This window comes from Pieris brassicae, chromosome 7, assembly GCF_905147105.1.
Source record: "Pieris brassicae chromosome 7, ilPieBrab1.1, whole genome shotgun sequence".
Lineage (NCBI taxonomy): Eukaryota > Metazoa > Arthropoda > Insecta > Lepidoptera > Pieridae > Pieris > Pieris brassicae.
In genome coordinates, this window is record NC_059671.1 from 8893050 (window position 1) to 8919197 (window position 26148).

Here is a 26148-nt window from a genome sequence, read left to right on the forward strand (position 1 = left end):
GTGTAGCTTGCTCGTTTGGTTGACAATCGCGATGTGATGTATATCCTACATCATCGCACGCTGAGATATATTTTCAAGAAGTATTTTTAATTTATAAATTTATTAGGCGATTTGTTTCTAAATGTTTTCTTATGTTGTGAAAACTTTTCTCTGTTTTGATTTCTAAATATGTGTAACTTGCCGCCGAAGTTCCATTCAGTGTGTCGCCTTTGTTTATCATTCTGTGGCGATAATTGCAGTGATGTTAAACTTCCAATATTCGACCGTGATAAGGATAAATCACGACTTTCCGAGATGATAATGGCTTATCTATCGATAATGGTAAATATTTATACCTTAATTAGGTGTTCGGAATGCGAAAAGCCAAGTTTTTCTCATGTGAAAGTGTAGCATTAGCGTACAAGATTGTGGATACTGATAAGCGCCATTAACTTTCTCGCGGGTGTTGGGTATTTTCGCATTGTGATATCATGTTACGGCCCACGCGTCGAGTGCTCGGGTGTATGACTAATGTCGTTCTTGGAAGTGATAGGCAAGGCGTGTGGCTGTGCGCTATATCAGTGACCGCGCGGTGATAACAAAGGAGCGCACGGAGATCATTGTATGAGATCGCTAAAGCTCTCCCCCTCGCACCCTTCACACCTACGTTTCTAATCACAGCTACAAGGATGCACACTCTCATTCCTTCCCTCTCACTAACCACCTTCTATTTTCAGAGCTTATATTAACTAAATATAGAAATAAGTCCTATGGGGGACTGTTATTTATATATTGACATTTTTAGTTATTTTACAATTTTATTATCACCAGATTTTCCATTATATAATAAAATTAATTGCTTAATTCCACTCATAACAGATTATTTGGATTCTGTAAGGGGAATAATAACAATGTTAAAATTATAGGTTTCTCCAGAAGACATGTTGCCGCAGGTTGTATGTGGAAGTTGTGCAAACAAACTTGATGAGTTTCATACATTCAGGGAACTATCGCATAAATCTGAAAGATTATTGGAACAATTTCTACACTATGCTAATTCACTATCAGGTCCTATAGAGGTATGTAAACACAATATTGATAAAAAAAGGTTTAATTCTAAAATATTTTAAAAATACTAGTATAATATTGCACATATACATTTTTAATTTACAACTAATATTTTTAAATAGCTTCAATTTCACACTCTAAATATTTAATGTTTATTTGTTCTTAGATTTAACAGTAAGTAAAGCTAAAATGGTTGCTAATGTATTAGTTAACATCAGCCTTAATAATCAAGCGAAGCTTGATTCAGAATTATTAATGTTTACATAGCGAATAGGCTGACTTATTTTTTTCTTGTAAAATGCTTTAGCAGCATTTACAATGATCCCACAAATCATTCCTATTCCAACAACTGCTGACACTCCTAAAATACTCCACAGAACATGTTTTGGTCTTAAATCAGTAATGGAGAATTGTTTCTTTGGTGCAAAGGTTGTGTCAAATGTAGGGCAAAATGATATGGTGATGTTTGTTATATAGGCCCCATTCAGTCTCATAGGTGCTGCACAACTGCAAAATGCAAAAAATAAATAAAATGAATGCTCTAGTTATAACTAGGACATAAAATAATGTTTACTAATATCATTAAAAAGCTTAACATTGTACACATAGCATACTGCAAATAAATAATTTTGAATAGAAGATAATTATCAGTGGCTCGGTTATTTCATAATACATTATTGTTTTTATTAAAAATATATTTAAGTCATTACTCAATATTAATTTGGTACTATGTTTATAAATACATACTAAAAAACATAATTGCTTGCTTTTAATTTAACTGTTTATTGATGAGCATTTTTTAAAAATGAATTGCTGTGCAAATCATATTTAAAAAATCAAATTCTAGATGATATCAAGTTGTTACGTAAATGGCTGTTTACATATATTCTAGTATAGAATTTAACATGATAAATTACACCTTGAATCATCAGTTAGTACTTAGTTCGTAGATGGTCATTAGTACAAAGAGGTTATCTATAAAATATAAATTTATTATGGGCCATCTTAGATTATAATTTATTTTCTTATGTTTTAACACATATGCATATAACTCATTCAAGTATTTAATTATGAAAAAAGGAATTGCAAAGACATAAACAGGATATAGACATGTTCCTTGATTGAAAAATAATGCATAATGTCTTATCAAATTGTAGAACTTGATTTTTAAGCTATACCAAATTGATGATCTTTTAGTAGTTATTCTTAAACAGTGATCATTGAATTGAGTACTTACAATGGTACTTTTCCTGGCCTGAACTTAGTACTTGCCTCCTGTTTTGTCACAATATTGGCCAAGTCACAGTTACAAAGCCAGTTATTGCCAGTCATACCTAACACCTCCAACTTGTTCCACGGCATAAGATCAGTTGATAGTTCGCTCAAGTTGTTGTCATCAAGGTATACCTGGAAAATTTAATAAGTTTATGGACAATTTGTGACGGATGAGACTTATCTGTATATATAAAACAATACAGATACAGTTTTGTTTTAGATCCTCCTTTTTTTCAAATTCAGTTTAATACTTTGTTTCTATGTACATATAGTATATGTAAAGTTATATGTAGGTATTTTTAAAGACGCATCGTATTTTAGATTATAAATTTCTTTTACAATTTTTATAATAATTTTTACACCATATTATATATTTTGATGCGTCATTATTATATGTTATGTATCTATGCGAAAGTGAAATTTCTTTTAGAATGATTTTCTAGAAGCAGTTGGCGTAGGGGTTATTAAACGTGCGATTCTAAACCGAAGTTGCGCTTTCGAACAGTGAGGAATAATATCGTAGGTTAAACCTTAAACCGACACTTATCAGTCCCTGTCTGTAATAAAAACATTAATTAAACAGATTCTGTCCGTCCCATAGTTATATCGATCACGGAACTACGTACATAATATTCTGGTTTTTTATGATTTAGTTCCAACCAATAGTTTCATTGTTTGTATAATATTGTCAATGTACTAGACGTTATGAAAGATATTTTGGCATTATGTATTCTAATTCCGATACTTAGCAATCAACTGTTATCAAAACAAATATAAATGATTTATCATCTAACCTAGTTTATTTGATGTTAAAGATTCACGAACTGGGCCAAACCGCGTTATTGCATTGCATACGCGAAATATTTTGTCTAAAAATATTTTAAACATATCTGTTATTTTAAAATACAGATTAGGCTTATAAAAGCGACACGAATGACGAAATTTGGAATTGCATTACATTAATAACGTTTCACAACTAAAGTCGTTTTGAATATTGTGTAGATTAGATATTGCCCGTTGATATTACGTGGAAACAAAATAAATGACAATCAAATGTCAAATAGAACATATCATTCTTCCAGTGAATCTTCTTTAATTTCCGTCATTCTAGACATTGCTTCTATTCTAGATATTGCTTAAATTTCCTTTAGTATCGGGATATTTATGTATATCTAAATACTAATTAAAAAAAATATCTATAAAAGTGATTATTAATCAAATTTAAAATGTTGTAATAAGCGAGTATTCGTGTGAATAATCTAGAAAGTATAAGGTCGGAATAACGTGATTGGATATTATAATACGTCCGTCTTGTTAGATTGCTTGATTACGATACACCGGCGCTTACAGATGAAAGTTTAGTATGGGATTTACCGAAGCTTGTTCGAATATGATAAAATCTAACGTAACTTTTAGTATCCAAAACTATTTTTCACTAAGATAAAGAAATAATTTATTTGACTTAAATCATTCCTTTAGTCAGCTTCCAGCCTCGCGCCAAAAAGTGGTTCCTTTTTTCAAAAATTACAATAGAATAAAATAATTTGTAATAGTGTTCTTAACTTTACATTAATTATTGACTTAGCTTATTTAAAAGGAAATGCAAGAGACGAAGATCAATTTTGTCTATACGCTTAGTACCAAAATGTTTATTGTCTATAGCTTACCTCTTTCAATGCCCATCTATCTTTAAGTCCCCTGAAAGCATTGTGACTAATGTACCGTAAATTCTTGTTGTGAGATAGATGTAGAACTCTGAGATTTTTTAACGGCGAGAATGTACTGCGTTTGACTTCCTCCAAGTATTGATTTTCGCCTACTTCCAGTTCTAGCAAACTTGTCAATCCTAAAACGTACACTATTTCATTAACAAATGTTTATTGTAAAATAAGGCTTTGGTCACGTGGCATTGAAAAAGAACATGTTTGAACGAATCGTGATGTTTTGCTAGCGTGTAAAATTAAGATGTGTTTACAAGTTTCCATATTAGCTACGTATACGAAATATTATTATATATAGTACTCTAATTTTTGTACAAATAACAAATACAAATAATATTTCACTCCCCCCCTGCACTACTTGAGAGTCGATTTACTTCAGATTCCTTGCATCAAAGTCTGGTGGACTATGCTCACTAAAACTACTTCGGGTAAAACCCATCGCATTTAAATGCCCTCGGCTCGTTATCATTTGCTACAGTTATTACAACAATAATTTGAGCTTTAAAAAGCTGGTCATAGATGAAGAATCAATAGGAAAACAACTAATATGGCTTATGAACGGAGTTTGTATTATATAAAAAAACAATAGCCGGTCGATTTCCAAAGCAAAATGAAAATAAATTATTTATTATCTACGAGAAATGAATACATATAATGTCCATAGATTAAATCTAATTCCACGCATCGAACCGACAAACGATGACTAGTCGGAGAAGCATTCCGGATATGAACAGACACTTAACGAAATCTTGGCGGTGTTCGCGACTATTCAAAAGGATGTTTCTTTACAAGGTTCCCGTATTAGTACCAAAATCAAATAAGATTATTTTGATTGAAAATAAAGACTATCAGAAAAGTGATATATAGATTTTTTAAATAGTTGTATTGGGATATGGAGTGAAGTCATAATCGTACTCTCAAAAAGTTGTAGAATCTTGCCTCGATTATTTTTAAAGAGGATTGGCATTAGGGGAAACTATTCAATAGATATTTTCCGTTTTAACTCGCTGTTTTAAAATAATAAATTGTTAAATTTAAGCCCGATAAGTTGTAGATTTATAAATGAAAGCACAGGGCGATGAAAATATTTTTTTAGATAGGAATCAAACTGAGGTCACATACATAGACTTTCATAAATGTGTACTTTCGTAATTGCTTTAATATTACTAAAGAATCTGACTGTGTTAATGTCTGATATTATACTTTCGTTTCGTAAGTGCTTACTTGTAGATATAACTAATAGAAAGTTTGGCGATCTTCATTCAATTAATATTTGCTTACGTAAAAGATGATTCGATTACAGATTATGCAAAATCAATACTGTTTCTGGGTTTTGGAGCGAAAGTTATTTATGATGAATGAAGAATTCACGTCAGATATATCTATAATAAATTCGAAAGATTCCAGCATTTAGCTGCATTAAAGTTTTGGTATCACATGCAAGTTCGCTTATATATATTTTAATAAATGTTAAACATCTTATCTTAATATTTGCTTTATTTGACAATGATAAAGGAAAAGTCCAATGCAGCCTTTGTCCTGATATGAGGAAAAAATTAGGTTATAAATTAGATAAAAGCATTATAAAAAACTGGGACCTTATCTATCACCCAGTTAAAAGCAAACATTTTTAAGCCAAATGGATGTTTTTAATATTTTAATTTCTGCATCGTCTTATGAAAATACCAAACGCAGTTTTATAGATACTTAAAGAGCTTTTTGTCGAGTTTTTAGAACCAGAATTTTGACCGTTTCTCCTCACCATTCACACAACAACACAAACAACACACAAAATCTATGAGTACATACCAATAAAACTGTCGTCATTCAACTCAACAAGTGGGTTGTTGTTGAATGTAAGATATTGCAAGGTGTTGCCAAGTAAACTTAGACTCTCTGGAACGTTTAGGAAAAGGTTTCCAGACAGGTCGATTTGCCTAAGGTTCAACAGACCTTTAAAAGCGTCCAATGGTATACTGTCAATGTCCGTCTTTGATAAGTCTAAGACCTGTAAGGAAATATAGGGTTTTTTATCACAATTATTATCAATTTAATACGCATGGTCATCATCATAATCAATGCTTATACAGCCCCTTGTGCCGCCTCAAGTATATTTCGCCATCACAATATATCACGTGCTTCTTGCGTTCAACTTCTTACAATTATTATTTCTATGTCCTTGACATCTCTATCCCACCCACGCATCCTCGGTCGACCTGGTTTTCTCTTGCCACCTGGTTGTGAGTTCAGATCTTGGGGTTTTATCGTCCACCGTTCGGCACACATTTTTTTTATGTAATAGGAGGCAAACGGGCAAGAGACTCACCCGATGTTAAGCGATACCGCCGCCCATGGACACTCATATTGCCAGCAGGCTCGCAAGTGCGTTGCCGGCCTATCAAGAATTGATACGCTCTTTTCTTGAAGCACCATAAGTCGAATTGGTTCAGAAATACTTCAATGGGCAGCTGGTTCCACATAGTGGTGGTGCGTGGCAAAGACTGCCTTAGAAAACGCTCAGCTGTGGAACGACGGACGTCGAGGTGATACGGATGGTATTTTGTATTTTGCCTTGACGTCCGATAATGACACTCAGCTGCGGGTATTAGATCTAACAACTCTTCTGAACACTCCCCATGTCCCAATATGTATTTGTAATGTAACGAAGTTTGAATAAATAAATTCATTAATGTATTTATTATAACGCTAATTAGTTAGGAATATAAAAGTGATTGCAAAAAAAATAATGACGTCGTTAAAGTTTTTAGCATCAAAACATCAAGGTGCGGTGCATGTGATAAGTAATCGGCGGAGAATGTGCGGCTTTTAACTCAATCAAAATAAAATGCACTGATAAAGAAGCACTGGCTTATTGCCAATGTTTATAAAATGGTGGCCGAGTTTTGTGATGAAATTTTGTAACGCCTGCGATGTGAAATATCAAATGTTATATTTCTAAATTGCGTGTAAAGATACATTATTATATCAAACTCAAGATAACTTTATTTATATAGGTAACTAAATACACATATGTACGTCAAAAGAAAAGATGTTAAATTGATCCTAAATAACATTTACTACCAGTTCGCAAGTCATAGGCGTAGAGAGGGTAAGAAGAACTGGCAACAAACTCTCCGCCACTCTTTTTAATCGCCAAGTTTTGAGTCTTACAAATTGTTTAGATCGTTTAAATAATTGTCAAATTTATAAAAAGCATTATTGATTAGTTTATGTTTAACGAAAGTTTTTGAATGTATTCAGTGATAATTCTCTAATTTCGCTTTGGAGTTTGATGTAACGAATACAATTTCCAAATAAGGAGTGGTATACATAGATGGCTATACATGGTCTTTATGAAATATTTAGTCAACTGAGGTCGGACAGAAAACATTATATGAAACACTGTAATTGCTTAACAGATATAAACGTCGGCACGTAAGTTGAACTTTGCAGGCCTGCGTGTTTTTAGCAGAGTAAATCTTTCAAGCTTCTGCGCATCTAATTATACTTTTTTGTCATGATTTATAGAATTCCATTTAAATTAATTAATTAAATTACCTCGAGTTTGATGGCGCTTGACAACGCTGATACGGTCACATGATCGAGAATCTCAATTGGATTGTTGTTAAGATATAGTCGTGTTAAATTCGGCGTGTGCTCAAACAGGTATTTGTCCAAGGAGTGGATCTCATTGAAGCCCAGGTTTAGGGTCTCGAGGGCTATGTCACTGTAGATTCCGTTACTATATGGGCCCTGGAAGATCTCGCTTCTTAACACCTCGCCTGTAATTATTTTAAAGTATTTATGAAATTGTGTTGCGTTTAGCGAAAATTAACTGATATTGAAATGCGTTTGCGCATCAATATCATTTATGATGATAGCTCGAGGTTTAATTTATAGAACGTCCAGCGTACAACAATGTACCGTACATTGTAACTTCAAATAGCCCCGACATTTTCGTATGCATTTTCGATAGTTTCGTAGTTAACTCTTATATTTATAGCGCTGATGACGCAGCTTCAGAGTAAATCGTATAAAAAAAAAGGTGTGATAGAATAAGAAAGAAACTTAGTTCTTTTTTTTCAGTAGACTACGGATAAATTTTTCGAAAACCTTGCCATAGTTACAAAGTGTCACATCATCTTGATCACGCCACACATTCACACCGTCGCGTACATACACTCATTCTCACAGCATCACAAAAAACAGCCGGATTTGGTATATCTAGTTAAATGTATTTGTATTTATAGATTTTTTTCTTTCGTAAATTATAATTAATTTTTATTCTGTATTTCCACAGCTAACAAAAATTGTATACATATAAAAACAAACAATTTCATTAAAATTATAGCCAAAGATGGAATACATAATATTTACAAAAAGGTTCGAACATTTACAAAAGGAAAAAACTATAAAAATGATACAATACATTAAACTAATACCTATATTTGCTTATGTACACAACCCACGGATGGCGTAAAAGTGAGGATAGGTACGTGAAGGTGTGCATGTGGCGTATGCTCATGATGCAGGTGATTTTGCGATATGGATATTCCTGTTAAGCATATTCCGAGATAGCTTAATCAATTTAAGGCTTATATTGGTAGTTGACCTAAACAAAACTGATCATATAATATGTATTCCATCTTTGGCTATAACTTTGGTAGATATTTTTTTCGTAATACATTTCTTTAATTTGGTTCATGTTCGTGAGTGAATAAATAAAGATATCAATGTACTTTACCTGAAATGTAGTTGTTGCTAAGATCTAAATAGACCATACGGGCGATATTTCTAAATGCGTCGTCCTCTATCTCAACAATTTTGTTTCCCTTGAAGCTGATTGCTATTCTATTACCCGGCACTGGGGCTAGGTGGGTCACATTTGTTATACTATTGTTGAAGAAAGTTATTAATACACGGCTCTCTGAAATAGGTATTAGTTATTTTCGATTACATAGTAATATATAATGAGGAGTGCGAGCTGTTTTTGTTTAAGCCCCAGTTATAACTACATCAACAATGTCGGTTCAGCGTGTGACTCTCATCCCTGAGGTCGTAGGTTCGATCCTCGGCTATGCACCAATGGACTATCTTTCTATGTGCGCATTTAATATTCGCTCGAACGGTGAATGAAAACATTGTGAGGAAACCGGTTTGCCTTGGTCACAAAAAAGTCGACGGCGTGTCTGGACAGAAGGCTGATCAACTACTTGCCTATTAGATTGACAGATGATCATGAAAATTAAATAGAAATCTGAGCCCTTTGTCTTAAAGATATGTTAAAGGGAAAAAACTGTATAATAATAATAAAACATATCAAAATGTTTTATCATCATCAATACAGTATAGTTAATGGGCCATAATGTCCATATCTTTCGCAAATGCAATCGATCTTGTCCTTTTTGCGCTCTATTTCAATTCTGGATGGTTCGGGAACGAGGATGTTATAGTTATTTATAAAAGGGAATAAACGTCGTCGTTAACAGTTTTAAGAATCTGCGGTAATTAGTCGTACAAACGTCCCAATCACACAAGCCATTAAGATAAAATAGAATTTAAATAAAAAAAATTGTTAATCTTCTATTTGATGTTGTAGAGTTGATAAATACACATTGAAATGTCTTTTTTATATAAGTCGTGCCGCTGCCCATGGACACTCAATGCCTGAGGGCTCGCGAGTGCGTTGCAGGCCTTTTAAGAATTGGTGCGCTCTTTTCTTGAAATACCCTAAGTCGACTTCGGAAATAGTTCAATGAGCAGCTGGTTCCACATACGTTGGTGCGCAGCAAAAACTGCCTTAAATACGCTCAGTTGTGGAACGACGGACGTCGAGGTGATACGGATGGTACTTTGTATTCTGCCTCGACATCCGATTATGAAATTCAGTTGTTTTATTAATTCTCATTTATGCTGAACTCATTTATATCTGTATAACGTAACGTACGTTTCATAGTAAAAAAAAAATGTTTGGATGTGTATTCCGTTTTTAGCTTTTATGTATTTTGTAATTATGTGAATGGTAAATTTGTCGAATCACAGCTCCACCATAAAATAGCTTCAAATATTTATCTAACGTACATATTTTCACGTCAATTGTGTACCATGCAATAATGTGGTGGAGTATGCTCCTTAAACCCCATAGAAATTAATTAAAACATCACGATTTGTGAAATGAATGAAAGGAGGTACAAATTTTTGGCTTTAATCTAACCTAACACAAACGCCACTTAGAATAAAAATAATAAAAAATAAAATCCTAACCTAATGTTAGACTGAGACAATATTATTTATATGCATGTAATATTATCAGTCCAAAGGCATGCCTCCTTAATATTACTTGAAGTATATACGAGTCGTAAACAAAGATAGAAAAAATTGTATTTATTTATATAAGAAACGAAATAAATGACGCGAGCATAATACAACTCGTGGATACTAAAGCAATAAATAATCTCTTTCGGATGCGTAATTAGTTTTATCTTAGTGTTTTGTCTATACTATACTATTTTTGAAGTATACTTAATTTATGATTATTCATTTAAAAAAATCTTTTGAATATATTGAAATTGTAAAATAAATGCCTAATCTTAGAAATTAGTAATCTCCATAACTAAACAATTGCAATCGAAGTATTTTCTTCTTTATTAATGCATATATTAGTTTACTGTGTCGTGTAATCAAACCCAATTTTCAATAGAAATACGTCAAAGCCGTAAAATGTAGGTAAAGAACGTGATTTAATATTGTTTCTCGTATCATAAAATGAACAAAGGAATACTTTAGTATAAATATTTCACTTCAATTGTATGTATAAATGTAAAGATTGTAAGTATGGGCGGATCTTTATTAGTTCTTCGCGTATATGTTTACGCATAACAACAAACAAAAGATTATGATATAGAGGAATTGTGGAGTTATTTCTAATTATGTGTATCAAGTTTAGAGCAGAAATTATCTATAGTACGCCCTTGTATTGAACTAATATCTAGCTTTAAGCTAGAACAAGTTTGTTAGGGGTTTAGAGACAAATATAGTACAGTACCTTTGTCACCAAGGCTCTGGAGGTTCTCAGGCCATTTGGGTACGCTCTCGATATCCCTCCGTGAGCAGTTCAACGTTAGATTGTTGCCATCTTGAAGAAACACATCACAAGGACTCTTTCGGTCATTCGAGTCACTCTGCGCGTGAGCTGCGTAAACTAGTACACTTAATATCACTGACACCTACAACAAATTAACACGTGAAATACAAATCATGAACAACTATGTCCTTAAGAACGAAATGATATTTACTCACTCTAAATGTATTACGTAGCAAGTACATTTTCATTGAATTTAGGAAAGACACTGTTCGCGCCCTATACAAAGATTTTATCTTATCACTTAGAGCCGAGTGATATCATGAGATATCAAAAAGCCGCCACCCCATTGGTTATACGTTTATTTGTGTTATCGTGTTTACATAAAGCATTATACAAACATTGTTCTTTATTTTTAGGAGGTCCTGAGTATAACGGCCGACAAACTGGAAGAGATAATTAAACCGTTGAACGATAATGAGTATGATCTGTCAAAAAGTAAATATGCCGAAATCGGCTCGCCCGACTCAACCGAAGAGATGAAAAACCTCGAAAGCCGACAGGCGGCGGTAACACTGCTACAAATAAAAAACTATGACCCAACGAAATACGTTGTCAAACCCGAGACGGAAGAGAACTCGAATATAATGTTCAAAACGGTGAGCCTGCCGCCCTCCGATAGAGCGAGTGAGGTAATGCACTGTACAACAGTGATAGATATAATTAGCAAGGCTGTCGCGGTAGCTCAGCGTGAAAACGAGGAATCTCAGTATCCAACAAATTATGCGGGCGTAACTGTCAAAACGCACGCGACGTCCGAATATACTCAAGACTATGTGGACGAACAATATGCCCAGAATACACCCCAGAGCGTCACGAATCTACCCAATAACGAGGAGCACAGAGAGATGGACCTCTCCCTATACTCCTGTAAGACAGAGTACGAGAGCGAACAGGGCAGAGAGCCCAATGCCTACACACATAGAACCAATGATATGCCGCATAAGGACAAAATGCAACATTTCTATGCCAGAGCGTGCGTGAGGACAAAGCCGGCGAAGGAGAACTCTGTATATGAAGATTGTAGTCAAAGCAGTAGCGGCTCAGATCCGGACAGACTTCAGATGGACATATCAGAGGTGTCGCAGGTAAAGTCTTGCTATACTTATAATATTACTTTGTTTTAAAAAATATTATTCATATTTGTTTAGAATAAAGAGACAAATTGTAGCACACAAAATATCCGATGCCGTATAAAAAACTAATTATAAAAATAATTAAAATAATTGAATTAATAAAAAAATTGTATTTATAAAACACACACACTAGATTTCGCTTTGGGCTTCACTTGTAAGCGGTCAGCGGCTTCACTTATCGTTTGCTCATGTAAGCTTTCAAATTTATGTGGAGACAATGAAATGCACGTGAACACTATTTGTGGTCGGTTTACTGAATACTCGAGGAAATAATTATTAACATTTTGTACGTACTTGTTAATGACCTTAGTAAATACCACGTGATTCCTATTTAATTTATTTTGTTATTTATGTATTATGTTAGGTAACATTTTAGTATTTGCTATTGCGAGTTACTTTGGTATGTATGAGGTTATTTGTGTATTTAAAGTTGAGTTTTCTTTGTTTTCCAACCAAAAATAAATTTTTCGTTGAAGCATAGAGCTGGAGGAAATAATGTATTAGTCTAATAAAATTAGTCGATCAGTAATACATTACTTTTGGGACTAATCAAAATGTTATATATGAATACAATAGACCGGCGTTGGCCTAGTGGTTTTATCATGCGATTCTTATCCCTGAGGTCGATCCCCGGCTGTGCACCAATGGAATTTCTTTCTATATGCGCATTTAACATTCACTCGAAATGTGAAAGAAAACATTGTTCGAACACCGGCTTTAGACCCTAAAAATGATGGAGTGTGTGACCCACCGGATGCGGATCACCTACTTGGCTATTTGATTGAGAAATTACCATAAAACATATTCAGAAAGCTGAGGCCCAGACCTAAAAAGGTTGTAGCGCTATCGATTATTTTTATTATACAGTAGGACATTCGTTATGATTCATTGAATTAGCTTTAAAGTCATACCAATTTTGGCATTCAATTACAGTGATTAGCAGAAACGATTAAATTAATTATTGCGTAATTAAAAGTTAATGAAGTCGCGACTAAAAGTGTAATAATTTAAGCCCGTTTATATACAAACTTTATAAATGTTGAATATAGTTCAGATTTGTTTTCTTGTTATACGAAATTCCTTCACCGTTGATAGGTGAACCTCTTTACGGGTAAAGGCCTTTTTTTGTTGTTGTATGAGGTGAGAATGCGCTTGCGCAGGCCCGCGCTAAGGATGTCGAGCTTAACGCGGGGACTGTGGGGACTGTACGGGTAAAGGCCTACTCCAGCCTTTTCCAAATATCTCTATTTTCTCATTCGCTTTACGCTAATGCTTCTATCAAATTTTTATACTTAAAGTATGTACGAGCTAAATGCGATTTGTCTAATTGATGGTAATAGTCCTAAAACGATAAAACTAGATACGAAATTGACTACAAATTACATTAATAAGTATAATGATATACTAATTATCTGAATACATTCAATTGTGGTTACTAAAGGATTTTTTTATAATCTTGTATAGAGAGCGTCTTGAATATATAAAGTTTCTCTTGTGTCGATACCGATCTCGTGGTAGTGAAAATTCTACTAAGTCGGGCAATAGATAAATTTTTGTTAACCTATTAGATACACACCTGCATTCATAATCTAACGATTACATATATATAAATTCGTGACATCATTTAGGTAGAATATCCGTTTAGTAAATTTCAAAATATTCTACAGGTATTGAATCTTTTGATTTCAAATTCATTTATTCATATAGGTAACAATGTGCACTTATCAACGTCAAAAACAGAAATGTATATAAAATGTTTCTATTTTTACATTTACTGCCGGTTCTCAAATCTCTCAAGTAGGTAATGAAAGTATTTTTTTATCAGTCCAGAAAATTTTAGCTTGATTTTTATAAGTTGTTAAAAAATTCAAAATGCAAAACTTTCTTCATTAATATTAGAGAAGAGATTTATTAGTAGAAGCTCAGTGTCTTAGAATTTCTCTACAACATTTGACGAAGTTTTGTTTTGTAGCAGCAAAATAATTTGATGTTATGGAGTTCCGACTCGGGATAGGCCAACATACAATTGCCCATGGGCCTTTTTGTAGATAAGACGTTCTATAATACTGTACAACATTTTTTGTTATATCATCAATAGTTTCCACAGCGCACGCGATGACCATGAGTTATACAATTCAATTTTTATTAGGAATCCCTATTTTTTTGGACATGTAGCCTCTGTCAGCCAACACAGCTTTCTAATGGTGAAAGAATTTTTTTTTTTTAGCACAAATGTGTTTTCTTTATAATATTAGTATAGATATGACTCGTAGTCAAAATTTTACGAAAGTCTTGGGTCAATACGAATTATTTTTTTGATTTATAAGGCCATGAAACACCGAGATTGCCAAATCAATATGAATCATGTTTTATCCTTATTATAGATTCCGCTAATTAAATAATGAAGATTAGTTCCCTACATTTTTTTATGTATCCATGAGATCGCCTGGCCTATGACTGGGATTATTTTAAAGCCTACAATATTTGATGGTGCTTCGAGATGCACGATAATAGTGTTAAAATATTTTCAAGCAAGAGACAGCCGGTTTACCGCGGCCCTCACGTCACCCTTCTTCCAACTATTACGTTTCACGGACTTATTTTATCGCAGAAAACTTCCAGGTGTTACCTAGAGCTCCTTCCGTTTGCTAAATGCTCTAGAGTTATCCTTGTTTTAATTTTGTTGCTACTAAGTTTAATAAAAAAAAAGTTTATCTTAAGGTAGACTTGTAAGGACAACCACTTGTTTTGTTTTCTCAGGACGATCCAGAAGAAACACAATCTGTACCGTCTGCGCAGTCATCGCCAAAACCACCACACGAGACGGAAGAAAAGGAGTCATTATGGCATGCTCTACATAAACAAAACGGTAACAAAATTATAGAGAAAATGTTAAATTAAAGACAAAATATAGTATGTCCGACCTCTTTGGTCTTTTTAAATATTTTGTTTTACGTTTTAACACAAATATAAGTAGTTTTACAAAAATCCCTGGGTCATATCGTTATTATTACAGTTCTTTCTATAGTTTTATTGGTCTTTTTTATGATACGATGAATGGATGCTTGCAGTCACAACCAACCACCAAGAAAAATGGCGTACACTGACAGGTAGTACGCTCTATATAAAACATATTTAATAAAAAATGAAAAAAAAAAACTATTCATGTTAGAAATATGGTTGTGACCAAACTCAGATTCCAATTATTCCGCGGTAAATAGTGCATATTTAAAATTTCTGTCGCTAACATTCTGTACATAATATGAAAACTACATATGAATCAATAAAGTTCACAGAATTTGTCAAAATTAATAAGTCTTATGCGTAAATCTGTGATGTGAGGTCATTGACCTTGCAAAGGTCACGAACTCAATTAGCTGATCATTAGGAACAATTAACGTATCGGCGTTACAACCGTGGGTCTTTGTTATTTTTTGTTTTAGATATGTCATAAAAATTCATACTATATTATTAAGTACACTTATGAACGTCAACAGAAAAATGTTAAATTCATTCTAAATTACATTTACTACCACTTTGCAAGTCAAGGGCGTAGAGCAGGCAAGAAGAACTGGCAAGAAACTCTACAACTCTTTTTAATCGCCAAGTTAAGAGTCAGATAAATCGTTTGAACTGGAGCAAATCAATTCCAAGGATTATGTCATTTAAATAATCGTCAAATTTATTAGATCAGTGTTGGCCTAGTGGCTTCAGCGTACGACGCTCATACCTGAGGTCGTAGGATCGATCCACGGCTGTGCACCAATGGATTTTCTTTCTATGCACGTATTTAACATTAGCTCAAACGGTGAAGGAAAACATCGTAAGGAAACCGGCTTGCCTTAGACCCAAAAAGTCGACAGCGTGCGTCAGGCACAGAAGGCTGATCACTGGCCTGATACTTGCCTATACTGATACCTACCTATTCAATTTACAAATGATCATGAAACAGATACAGAAGTCTGAGGCTCAGACCTAAAAAAAGGTTGTGGCGTCATTGATTTATTTATTTTTTATTGATTAATTTACGTTAAGCTATATTTTTCAATTTATTCCGTGATAATTTTCTAATTTCGCTTGGGAGTTTGTTGTAAGAACGAATACAACTTCCACATAAGCGGTGATTTATCTTCTCGAGCCCTATTGGTGGTAAGATTTGTCCTGTTTCGAGTATTATACTATTGAAAGTCACCATGTGTTTTAAAATCGTTAATATTTTTTGTACTTATATGGGAAAATATTACTTTAGGTCGTGGTGGTGAAACAACTCAACTTCTAAGGCGACTGATTAACAGTAAACATACAGGGATGACGGTTTCACCTTTGAGGGGACTCGCTGTACCACTTACTCACACACCCAACGGCACCATTTCACCGGTGAGTATTGTATTTTATATTAAAAACAATAATATAGGACCTGCGATATTCTTTTAATAATTCATTTATTTGTTTTCCTGTTAATTGAACGGAACTCGGAAATCGCATCGAAAAACGAACACGTAACTGTAATGCAGTGACTATAAAGCACATGATATGATAAAAAATATCTTGCGCATAGAAGTATTAATACAATTAATTGTTACTTTAAAGTAATCGCGTAAGTTAATTTGCCAATACGTTTTTGACATACGGGAGCCAAACTTAGCGCTAAGTCTTGACTCTATACTTAATGTTGATTACATACTCTCACTTTCACACCGCACAACACAGCCGAATTAAGAATTACTTATTTAAATGTATTTGATATTTTTTATTGATGATTTCCTTTGGTATATATTTTGTATATATGTATTTCATTGTATCTTTTTTGTTATATATAATTTATGTTGGATTACGAAATAAATAGTGCCTTTAGAGTGCGGCTCTCATCCATGAGGTGGTTGTGATGTCCAATTAGCACTTGTTCCTACGGTAAGGCAAACATCGTGAGGAAACCGGCATTTCTTAAAACAAAAATCGATGACATATGTAAGACGGACGGCTGATCTACTTGTCTTTAAACTAAAGATGTTTTTCAAGGCCAATGTCCATGTAGTTTTGGATTATTATTGTTTATAAAAACGAAATCAGTGTGAATATATTTTGTCTCTTTCTATTCTTTTGCTCTTATAATTTGCTAAAGAGATATAGAGTTTGTATTATAATGTTTGAAAAACTTACGATAATCATGTTCGATTACAAAACTAAAATTACACGCAGATTATCACAAAATGCCTTTTCACACAACCGTTATAAACAAAATCTCAAGACATAGTAAGGATGCGTACAACGTGTCGTTGGAAAACAGATTTTCCTTGAGTAGAAATATCTTATTTGTTTAAAGGTTTATTGTTTAAGCATTGATTGTTTAGACAAGGCCGCTTGCATGTTTCATATCTGTAGATGTTATCCAATTTCAATAACTTTAACAATAGTAAAATTAACATAAATTATGGTATTCAGTCCCGAAAAGAAATAAAAATTCGAGAGTTGCGGTTAGCTGTGTATTTATTTTTATATTGTAAGTAGTAATTTGTGTTATTTTCATTGTTTTTGTATGAGTTTAATTATAAACAATTGTTGTTATAAATGTGGTGTGTTGGCCTAGAGGCGTGCGCGTGCGTCTCTCATACCTGAGGTCATTTCGATCCCCGACTGTGCACCATTGTCCTGTATGTGCGGATTTAATATCGTGGTGAAGGAATAAATCGACGGCGTATGTCGGGAACAGAATGTTGATCACCTACTTGCCTATTTAAAAAAAACAGATACATTAATTTCTTCTGAAAACTTTTGATCTAACTTTAAAAGGCTATGACGGTGAGTTCCCTTTTTTATATCCAATGTATTATCCTTATTGTAACATTGATATTAAACATTCTTATATTTTCTTAAAGGTATGTTCTTCGGTCTTCCTAGACGATATTTGTTAGATATTTTTGCATTTAGTATTGATTTTTCGATTGCCTTGGAAGCAACTATTGTGGTAGAAAACCATTATTAAAATTAGCTTATTAAACTTATGTAACCTAATATAGTAAATAAAGTTTAATAAATAAGCGAAGATAACATATATGTATCAATAAATCATATGTCATAAATGTTATTCCCTTGAAATTCAGGACGCAGTGTCAATTTCCGAGTAATCTTAAGATTGCAAAAGATAAGGAAATGTATTTTATCAAGTCAGTATGAATGTGAGGTTTGCTTATAAATCCAAAGGCTGAGTCAATCGGACCTTATCACATATTAGAGATCTTTTACACGCAAACCATGGGTTAAGAAGTTTTTTTTTAATATTTGGACCTTAAATTTAACCGGAAGAGACTTTATAACAATTTACTTTATATTGTTTTAGTAAACGGACAACCCTGTATAAGTTAAGCTTAGTACAAAGTTCTTCGTAGGCTATGTGCGTCTTTCGAATGTAAACAAACATATGTCTGTCCAATGTTAAGAATTACGGGACATATATAATTGCTTCGATATCTATATAAATAAAAAACGCAAAATATGTTGGTAAGCTCAAAACTCGAAAACGGCTGCATAAATTCCAGTAAATGTTAAATATATAAGATAACAATAGAAATTTAGTTAATGTACATACTTAGGTTTTTATTAATTTTATTGATTTAAAGATAAATAAATAATTCCTAACTGTATACGATTGGGTGTCAATTGGTTCGATCAATTAAAGAGGCGCAAACGCCTACTAGTCAAAGGTTAGAAGCATTAAGAAAATGTATTTTCATATGTATTCTCCTCCTATATAAAGTTTCCTAGTTTCTCGGTTTCATATTAAATTATATTTTTCAGGAAATTTAACTGTAGATTATATCATATTATAACATGTGCAATATATAGTAACGATAAAGACAACGCTGCTTCACAAATATTTAGATTTTTTACCTAATTAAAAATGACAAAACTGTTCAGACGCTAGAGACATCCTTGTGTCGTGGGTGACTGTTCCGTGGTTCATATATACGAATATTGTAAAAAAAAAATATTAAATATATTTATACAAAAAAATACCTTTAAAATAAACAAAAAAATTATGTATATAAATAAGCTAATACATTCTGTGGTCATAGATCAGACAATGATATCGAGTGTTTCATTTTTTAATAGTACCTTCAAGATTTTTTAATAATTTAATTGCTTGTCCTGTAAAGTAATGTAATTGCATCTATCGGATTCTGACCTATGGCCAATATATAAAAGATATAAAATCCTTAAAATATAATACTGTATGGATGTGTGTGATTTTGTGTTTGTGTACATACGCTATCTGTTATTGAATAAACGCAGAGATTAAATAAAAATAATTAATGTAAGATTATTCTATAAAGATACAAGATAGTAACTATGATTGTACTGTATATTGTTATGATGGAAAATCTAATATTTATAACTGACTGTACAAGTCGAATATTATAAATAACCTAACTGTTCTTATTTTTATGTATTTCTTTATAAGTTCTAAAACGTGTTTGCATAAAATTATACAATAAAATTTTACACACATACACATTCATATTAGAACATAACCTAGTGACGGAAAAATTAAAAAGGCAACCACAAAATAATAAATAAAAAACAACGGACAAAAATATAACTAAAACCAAAGAGAAACTTAAACCTCTTTAAGAGCTTGATAAACAAAGTTACGGTAATTTGGAAGATTGTTGTAAACTATATCAATATTCTCATTAATGTTAGTAATTAAGTTGTAAGAGCGAGACAACCTATTCACTGGACCATTAAAAGTAGCAGTAGTAGTAGTAAACTCTTTTTATGTTTTGGAAAGAGTTGAAAGAAAACTACTATACTTACGATTATGAAATTATGATAGTTAATTTGACCTTTTCATGCCTATTTTAATATGGTTGATTGTGTGTGTTTTTTTTTATAATTAATTAATATGAATGAGCCACTTTCTTTATAATTATACGATTATTATTATTATTTGTTCCCTATACTTACCCGTAATAAACTTCTTATGTTTTACCCTATGAAAATACAATAAACATTAATTTATTTTTAGTCATGGTTAGGTTGCTCTGACATAGTTAATGTCCTTATTGTCTCATTTTAATGGTATCTTGACTTTCCATTGGCCTCGTTCCAAGTCTTTCCGGCTCTCACTTCCTCATCTACAACAAATGCACGGTTCCTCTTTTATTGCGGGTATTCACCATGCGCCTGCTTAGGGGTTGGATTTTCTTCGGATTGTATGACATATCCATGTCTTGTTGCGTCGCTTTATCTGCTGCTAATAGCTACATATAAATAATATGTTTTTTTTAATATTTCAGAACGGTGAATGGCCGAGTCCTGGTCGTGGTAACATGGGCGCAGGTGGAACAGCGAGAAGGAAACAGAGTTGTCCAGCACGAGCTCAGCCCTTGCAGGAACAACATCCCACTTGGCCCACTAACACTGATAATGTATGAACTTCTACGAGAATTTATGAATTTTTAAAATTTAAAACAAAATATGAATATAAATGCCTATAGTAAATACTAGCAGTGTTGGCTTAATGGCTTCAGCGTACGACCCTCATACCTGAAATCGTAGGTTCGAACCCGGCTGCGCACCTGTGTGTGACTTTGTGCGCATTTATTTAACATTCACTCGAACGGTGAAGGAAAACATCGTGAGGAAACCGGCTTGCCCTAAGGCAAGGGTCTAAACCCTGTGTCAGGTACAGGTGCCAGATCACCTGCTTGCCTATTAGATTGACAAATGATCATTAAACAGATACAGAATTCTGAGGCCCAGGACTAAAAAGGCCACTGATTTATTTTATATTAAATAAATCATTGCAATGACAATTACTTTAATTTGATGGTCTGTGTCCGTACTTTCTAACTTTCAATAGCGATATAGATGGTGACATTTTAGTATGCAGTTTTCATGTATGTCTCAGTGTAAAAAATGAAAAAAAAACGCTATATTGATGTAAGGTTTGCTATTGGGAGTTACAGAGTTTTATTGTTATTGTTTTGATCTCAACTAGTGTTTCTAAACCTTTTTTGTGCCCCACATTTCTAATAATCATACTAGTTATAATAATAAAGAAATAATAATTGTTAATTTTAATGATAGGTTTTAATAAGAAATCAATAGGGAATTGTTAACGCAACACAGTAAGTTGTATAATTCTTTCCTTTTTTTGTACGGCCTTGTTAGTTCGAACCTAGTCTAAATTAACATTTAGAAATGCGCACACAAAACCTTTGAATATATCTAATACTGGAAAAAACATTTTATCTATATTACAGGAAGCAACAGACACGTCAAACTCAAATCGCAACCCATCACAGCGCTTCGAGCTCTCCTGCACCAACTGTGGTACACACACGACCACCATCTGGCGTCGCGATGCCAGAGGCGAAATGGTGTGTAACGCGTGCGGGTTGTATTACAAACTCCATGGAGTACCACGACCTACCGCAATGCGACGGGACACCATACATACTAGACGCCGGCGTCCCAGACATGAAGCGAAGTCTTCTAGATCTAGTGAGTACTCTGTTTACAAAAATATTTAAAAAGAGAACGCTATTTGAATACACATAATTATTTCATTTAAAAAGAGAACGCTAATTGAATACAGATAATTGTTTCATTTAGTCTGACAGCAATTATTGTTTAATTAAAAAAAGGAATTTACATCGTAAGTGTACTTTAAAATAAGAATGTGATAGAGTTATTTAGAATACAAAAATGGAACGGAAAATTTTACGTGGAAATGGAAAATATTATTTCCTTTACACTTACTTTATTTGAATGAATTAAGTCAAATTTAAATTACTAATTTAAGGGAGACGAGGAGTCAGCAGCGCCAGTACTGAGGTCCCCGAGAGTAGTGAACCAGCTGGTGGGGCACCAGGGGCTCCACCATCAGAAGGGGCAGAAGAGGCTGTATTGGCAGCGCTTCGTAGGCAATTGCAGCCGCACCTCTTAGCCGCCTTGCATGCGCGCACTCGACCAGCACAGGTTATTATTATTTTATAAATAAATATTGTCTTAATTAGATTAACTCATAGAAATAACCTCATGACTCTTTTTTCATCACAGCTTAAACACAATTTCACAGAAAGAGACGAAAAATGAGAATAATCATATCTAATCAATTATAACATTACAAAGAATAACGTTTAAATAAATAATGATAATGTGAAAAATTTCAAACATGCATCCATCTTTTTCAACTTTCGTCTTCGAATCTTCTTTTAAAAAAAACGTGTTTTTAAACAGATAATGTTAATTTCAGATGGGCCGCGGTATGCCAGAGTATGACGAAGCGCCACTGAACCTAGTAGCGAATCACGTGGCCGAAGAAACGCATTGACCGCTCACGTAATCTTTCCGCACCCGTGTACAAACGGCCAGTTACTCATACCATAGACTGTTTAAATTTGGAACCTTTTTAAAGGGCCGTACTTTTTTTCTTTACGGCCAGGGATTAAAAAAAATTCTGTGACATTTCGTTTTTGAAAGCTGTTATATGTGGTCCATCCCGCCTTTTCATAGCCAATAGTGTTATTATGTCTAAGCATAGAATATATACAATCGAAATGATATTCTGTGGCCGAGAATAATCTAAATTCGAACGCCCTTTAAAAATAGTCCAAGTATAAACAAGATTATTTTAGTAGATCTGATATAAAATCTTTTTTGTTTAATAACCTTTTTAATGAGGTATATATTTTTATGAATGTTCCCATTCGTTTTATACCAGTAGTGAGTTAAGGCCAGTGTAAGACTATGAAGATTAAGAAGTACTTAAATTTGAAGTTATTCCTACATCAAAGTAATAGTATTCTGGTTAAATATATACTAAATATTTTTGTACATAAGGAGTATTATCAATAGTTATTTTTTACCAAAATTCAAATTTAAGTACTAATTGATGGTGACTATCTGAAAATTATGACAATGAAGTATTAATTAAACAGGGCATTATTAAAGGCAAATTAAATTGCCTTTTATGGGCAGTTAAAAGTATTGTGAAATACACTTTTCGAACCTGGATAAGAGGGTACATTGTCCAGTCCTTATAAGCTTTGTAGCGAAATTTTATTCGATACGGTCACAAATAAATGTTGTGAACTTATTTCTAAAATGGCTTGGTTGTACTCGCTTGTTCGGGTTCGATTCGTCAAAAGGTCGATGACCTTTTGCATAATGAGAATTTATTGCATTTGCAAATGAAAATTATTTTCTCTAATTCCTCATGTGATGAGTAAGACGAATGAATTTTGAGATTATTTGATTGGTGAAATCGGTTCGGTCGACACCTCGATATTAGCGAGGGCTCGGGCCGAAGTCCACGCCTTGCCTTTGCTCTCTTTTCCTTTGAAATTATTACGGTTACCTATTGCAGGAAGCAAGTATTCATATAGATCTAAGTTGTATTGTATATTGTTTCTTACCTAGAGTAGTGTTTTTTTATTATATATAATTTATTTTTGCCCCGATTTCGGTCAGTATTCGAATCTCAGTTGAGAATGTGGTTTTTAAAGCAATAAACTTTTCGAATATAAATATTTAGATATAGAATCTCTTTGGAGCAATATTACCGTAATTTCCGTAGAATAGGATTTTATATTCTGTGTTAAAATTGAATTTAGAAATAATCTGGTCGAAACCAAATCGTGGCATTATAACCTCATGGTCAGTGTTGAGCATTTAAAGAGATTTCCGTTGTGGGCTGTTTTTCTTATTCGCCGTCCTATACTTATCGCCTCTACTTAATTTAGTTATAATTTATTTTACGATCACCCCACGGGCCAGTAGAACAGTCTTTGAGACATTGTGATATAGCTTTGTGCTTTTCTATACGTAATTTCTTTGCAGAATCCCCTATCGTATTTAAAAAGCTTTAAAAATTTGAGATTACCTACCCTCGGATTGGGATATTCGTAGTACTTAGAATTGTTTTATACTTTGACAATAACTATGCTCTCTTTGACGCTCTCTTGATTCCGAGTTATATTTAAATTATTTTAAGTAGTGTAGGCAACGCAAGCAACACTTTCGCTAACATTGCTGCTCGCAGTAGTGATACAGTATTATTTTATTCATTATTCTGTACATTTTTTTAATTATAAGTCCTGTCTAGACCTCACTAGATCAAATTCCGTTCGTGCAGCTATTCGATCTTCCAATTGGTTATTTATTATTATTTAGGTTAATTTATTACGGTTTATTGGTATAACGTGTTAAGTTACTAACGTACCGGTTGTGTAGTGTGCGCTTTCGAACTAACAAACGTGTGTTTGAGAGAATGGAGCTTCGTCTTATAATTTATGCTGAAATGTGACGCAGTGCCGTGGCAATCATGTACTCAAGCCAATTATTTGATATATAATTGGTTTGTCTATGAATTTGGGTGGTAAATGATGACTGTTGCCCTCTACAAAAATTGAAAAGAAACTGTGTTTGATCTTTGTCGAGGAGTTATTGTTTTGTTATTATTGGTTATCCTTATCTGTTTGTCAATGTCACGTCACTGCATATGATGAATCTCGTTAAATTCCATTTAACCTTCACAGCAATTAAGACTGTAAGCAAAAGTCTCAGAATTTTTTCCATTCAATGTGAATCGTAAAAGTATTGTAACCGAAATGTGATATGTGTTGTAGAATGTATTTCCTGAGAAGCAATAAATTTGTGATAATATGTAGAGATGGGCATTTTTGTACGCCTCCTTTGAGAGTACACTGCATAATATTAGATGTCAATTAATGTTTTACTGCGCGGTCGGTTCCAACTGAGGTATATGGAAACCTGTTAAGTCGACCCCAAGTTGATATTAATTACAACCCAACAACATTTACTGTTTTTGAATGGATTTTTCTGTTATAAAGTACTGTTAAGAATTCTATAATATTGGACATTTAAAGTATATAAGAGCTCAGTTGTGCGTCGGTTGTGCGCAGTAAGAATCAATTCCAAGTCAATTTAAATTATAAGAATTTTTCGTTGTAGTTTTCTCACCTTTACTGTTACTAACATTAACGTCTCAAATTACGTATTAAGAGGTATTATTATTGTATAAATACTCTTTAATTAAGCTTATGGACCATTTGTTGTTTGAATTTAAAGTTTCAGCATAAATTATCGGTATAATATTATACCAGAAACATTTTCGTCGGAATACTCATGAGACATTATTATTGTTGTATAGATGATAAATAATGTGACTTACGCAGGGATGGATACTTAAATTATTAAAAATTTAACTGATATATTGGCTATGTAGTGAGTAGAATATTTTTTTACAAATAAATTATAGCAGCTATGTGTGGTGTTTTTTATTTCTTAATAACCTTGAAACTATGTAGTTCCTTAGTAGTACGAACCAAGTACAAACTAAGTCTCAATGTTTTCTACAGGACGTTTCGACATACTTTGCCTACGTATTGTCTTTATGACAGCGTGAAGGATACGACTAGCATCATTATTAATGATGAGTCACTATTTTTTTTTATGAATAATGAGTTTAGGAAATGATGTAGCATATGTCAATCTTCATCGTTCTTGGCTTCACGCGATACGAATAAGAATGGTAAAAATAACGTTTTTAATCACTGGTTCATACTTATGGTAAGAGAGCTAATGGACTAGGTAAGGTGGACTCATTTTCCCCACTTAGACTCGTAATGCTTTGGTTAGAGCAACACATTCACATTGAAAAATCGTGCTCTGTCTAAGGGTACGTGTATGTTGATGTGGCAACTGGCTGGCACTGAACTGGCATATTCTCTCTGTGCCACACCCTGTTTTTGATCCATCAGTGTATATACGTAGGTCATTCAGGGGCGACTGATCATGT

General features: G+C 33.3%; 2 protein-coding genes across 4 annotated transcripts; one reads left to right on the plus strand and one right to left on the minus strand.

Moving 5' to 3' along the window:
* Positions 1-25614, plus strand: LOC123711577 (zinc finger transcription factor Trps1). 2 transcript variants are annotated; one of them, XR_006753978.1, is made up of 10 exons: positions 1-321; positions 906-1058; positions 11544-12272; positions 15081-15189; positions 16570-16697; positions 20618-20749; positions 21587-21827; positions 22129-22304; positions 22582-25354; positions 25425-25614. XR_006753978.1 is itself a non-coding variant. In XM_045664174.1 (9 exons), exons 1-9 carry the CDS (start codon positions 169-171, stop codon positions 22657-22659), a joined length of 1899 nt encoding a protein of 632 aa, XP_045520130.1. In that variant the 5' UTR covers positions 1-168; the 3' UTR covers positions 22660-25614. The 2 variants fall into 2 exon arrangements, 1 of the variants encoding a protein (XP_045520130.1); XM_045664174.1 differs by having other exon boundaries at positions 22582-25614.
* LOC123711579 (carboxypeptidase N subunit 2-like) lies at positions 1110-17577 on the minus strand. 2 transcript variants are annotated; one of them, XM_045664176.1, is made up of 8 exons: positions 17481-17577; positions 11089-11269; positions 8788-8970; positions 7602-7825; positions 5853-6051; positions 3990-4168; positions 2285-2454; positions 1110-1554 (listed from the first exon to the last, which is right to left on the minus strand). In XM_045664176.1, the coding sequence occupies exons 1-8, from the start codon at positions 17487-17489 to the stop codon at positions 1275-1277; spliced, it is 1425 nt and encodes a 474-aa protein (XP_045520132.1). In that variant the 5' UTR covers positions 17490-17577; the 3' UTR covers positions 1110-1274. The 2 variants fall into 2 exon arrangements, with proteins under 2 accessions (XP_045520132.1, XP_045520131.1); XM_045664175.1 differs by lacking the exon at positions 17481-17577 and adding an exon at positions 11343-11548 and having other exon boundaries at positions 1111-1554.
* Positions 25615-26148: the final 534 nt, after the last annotated feature.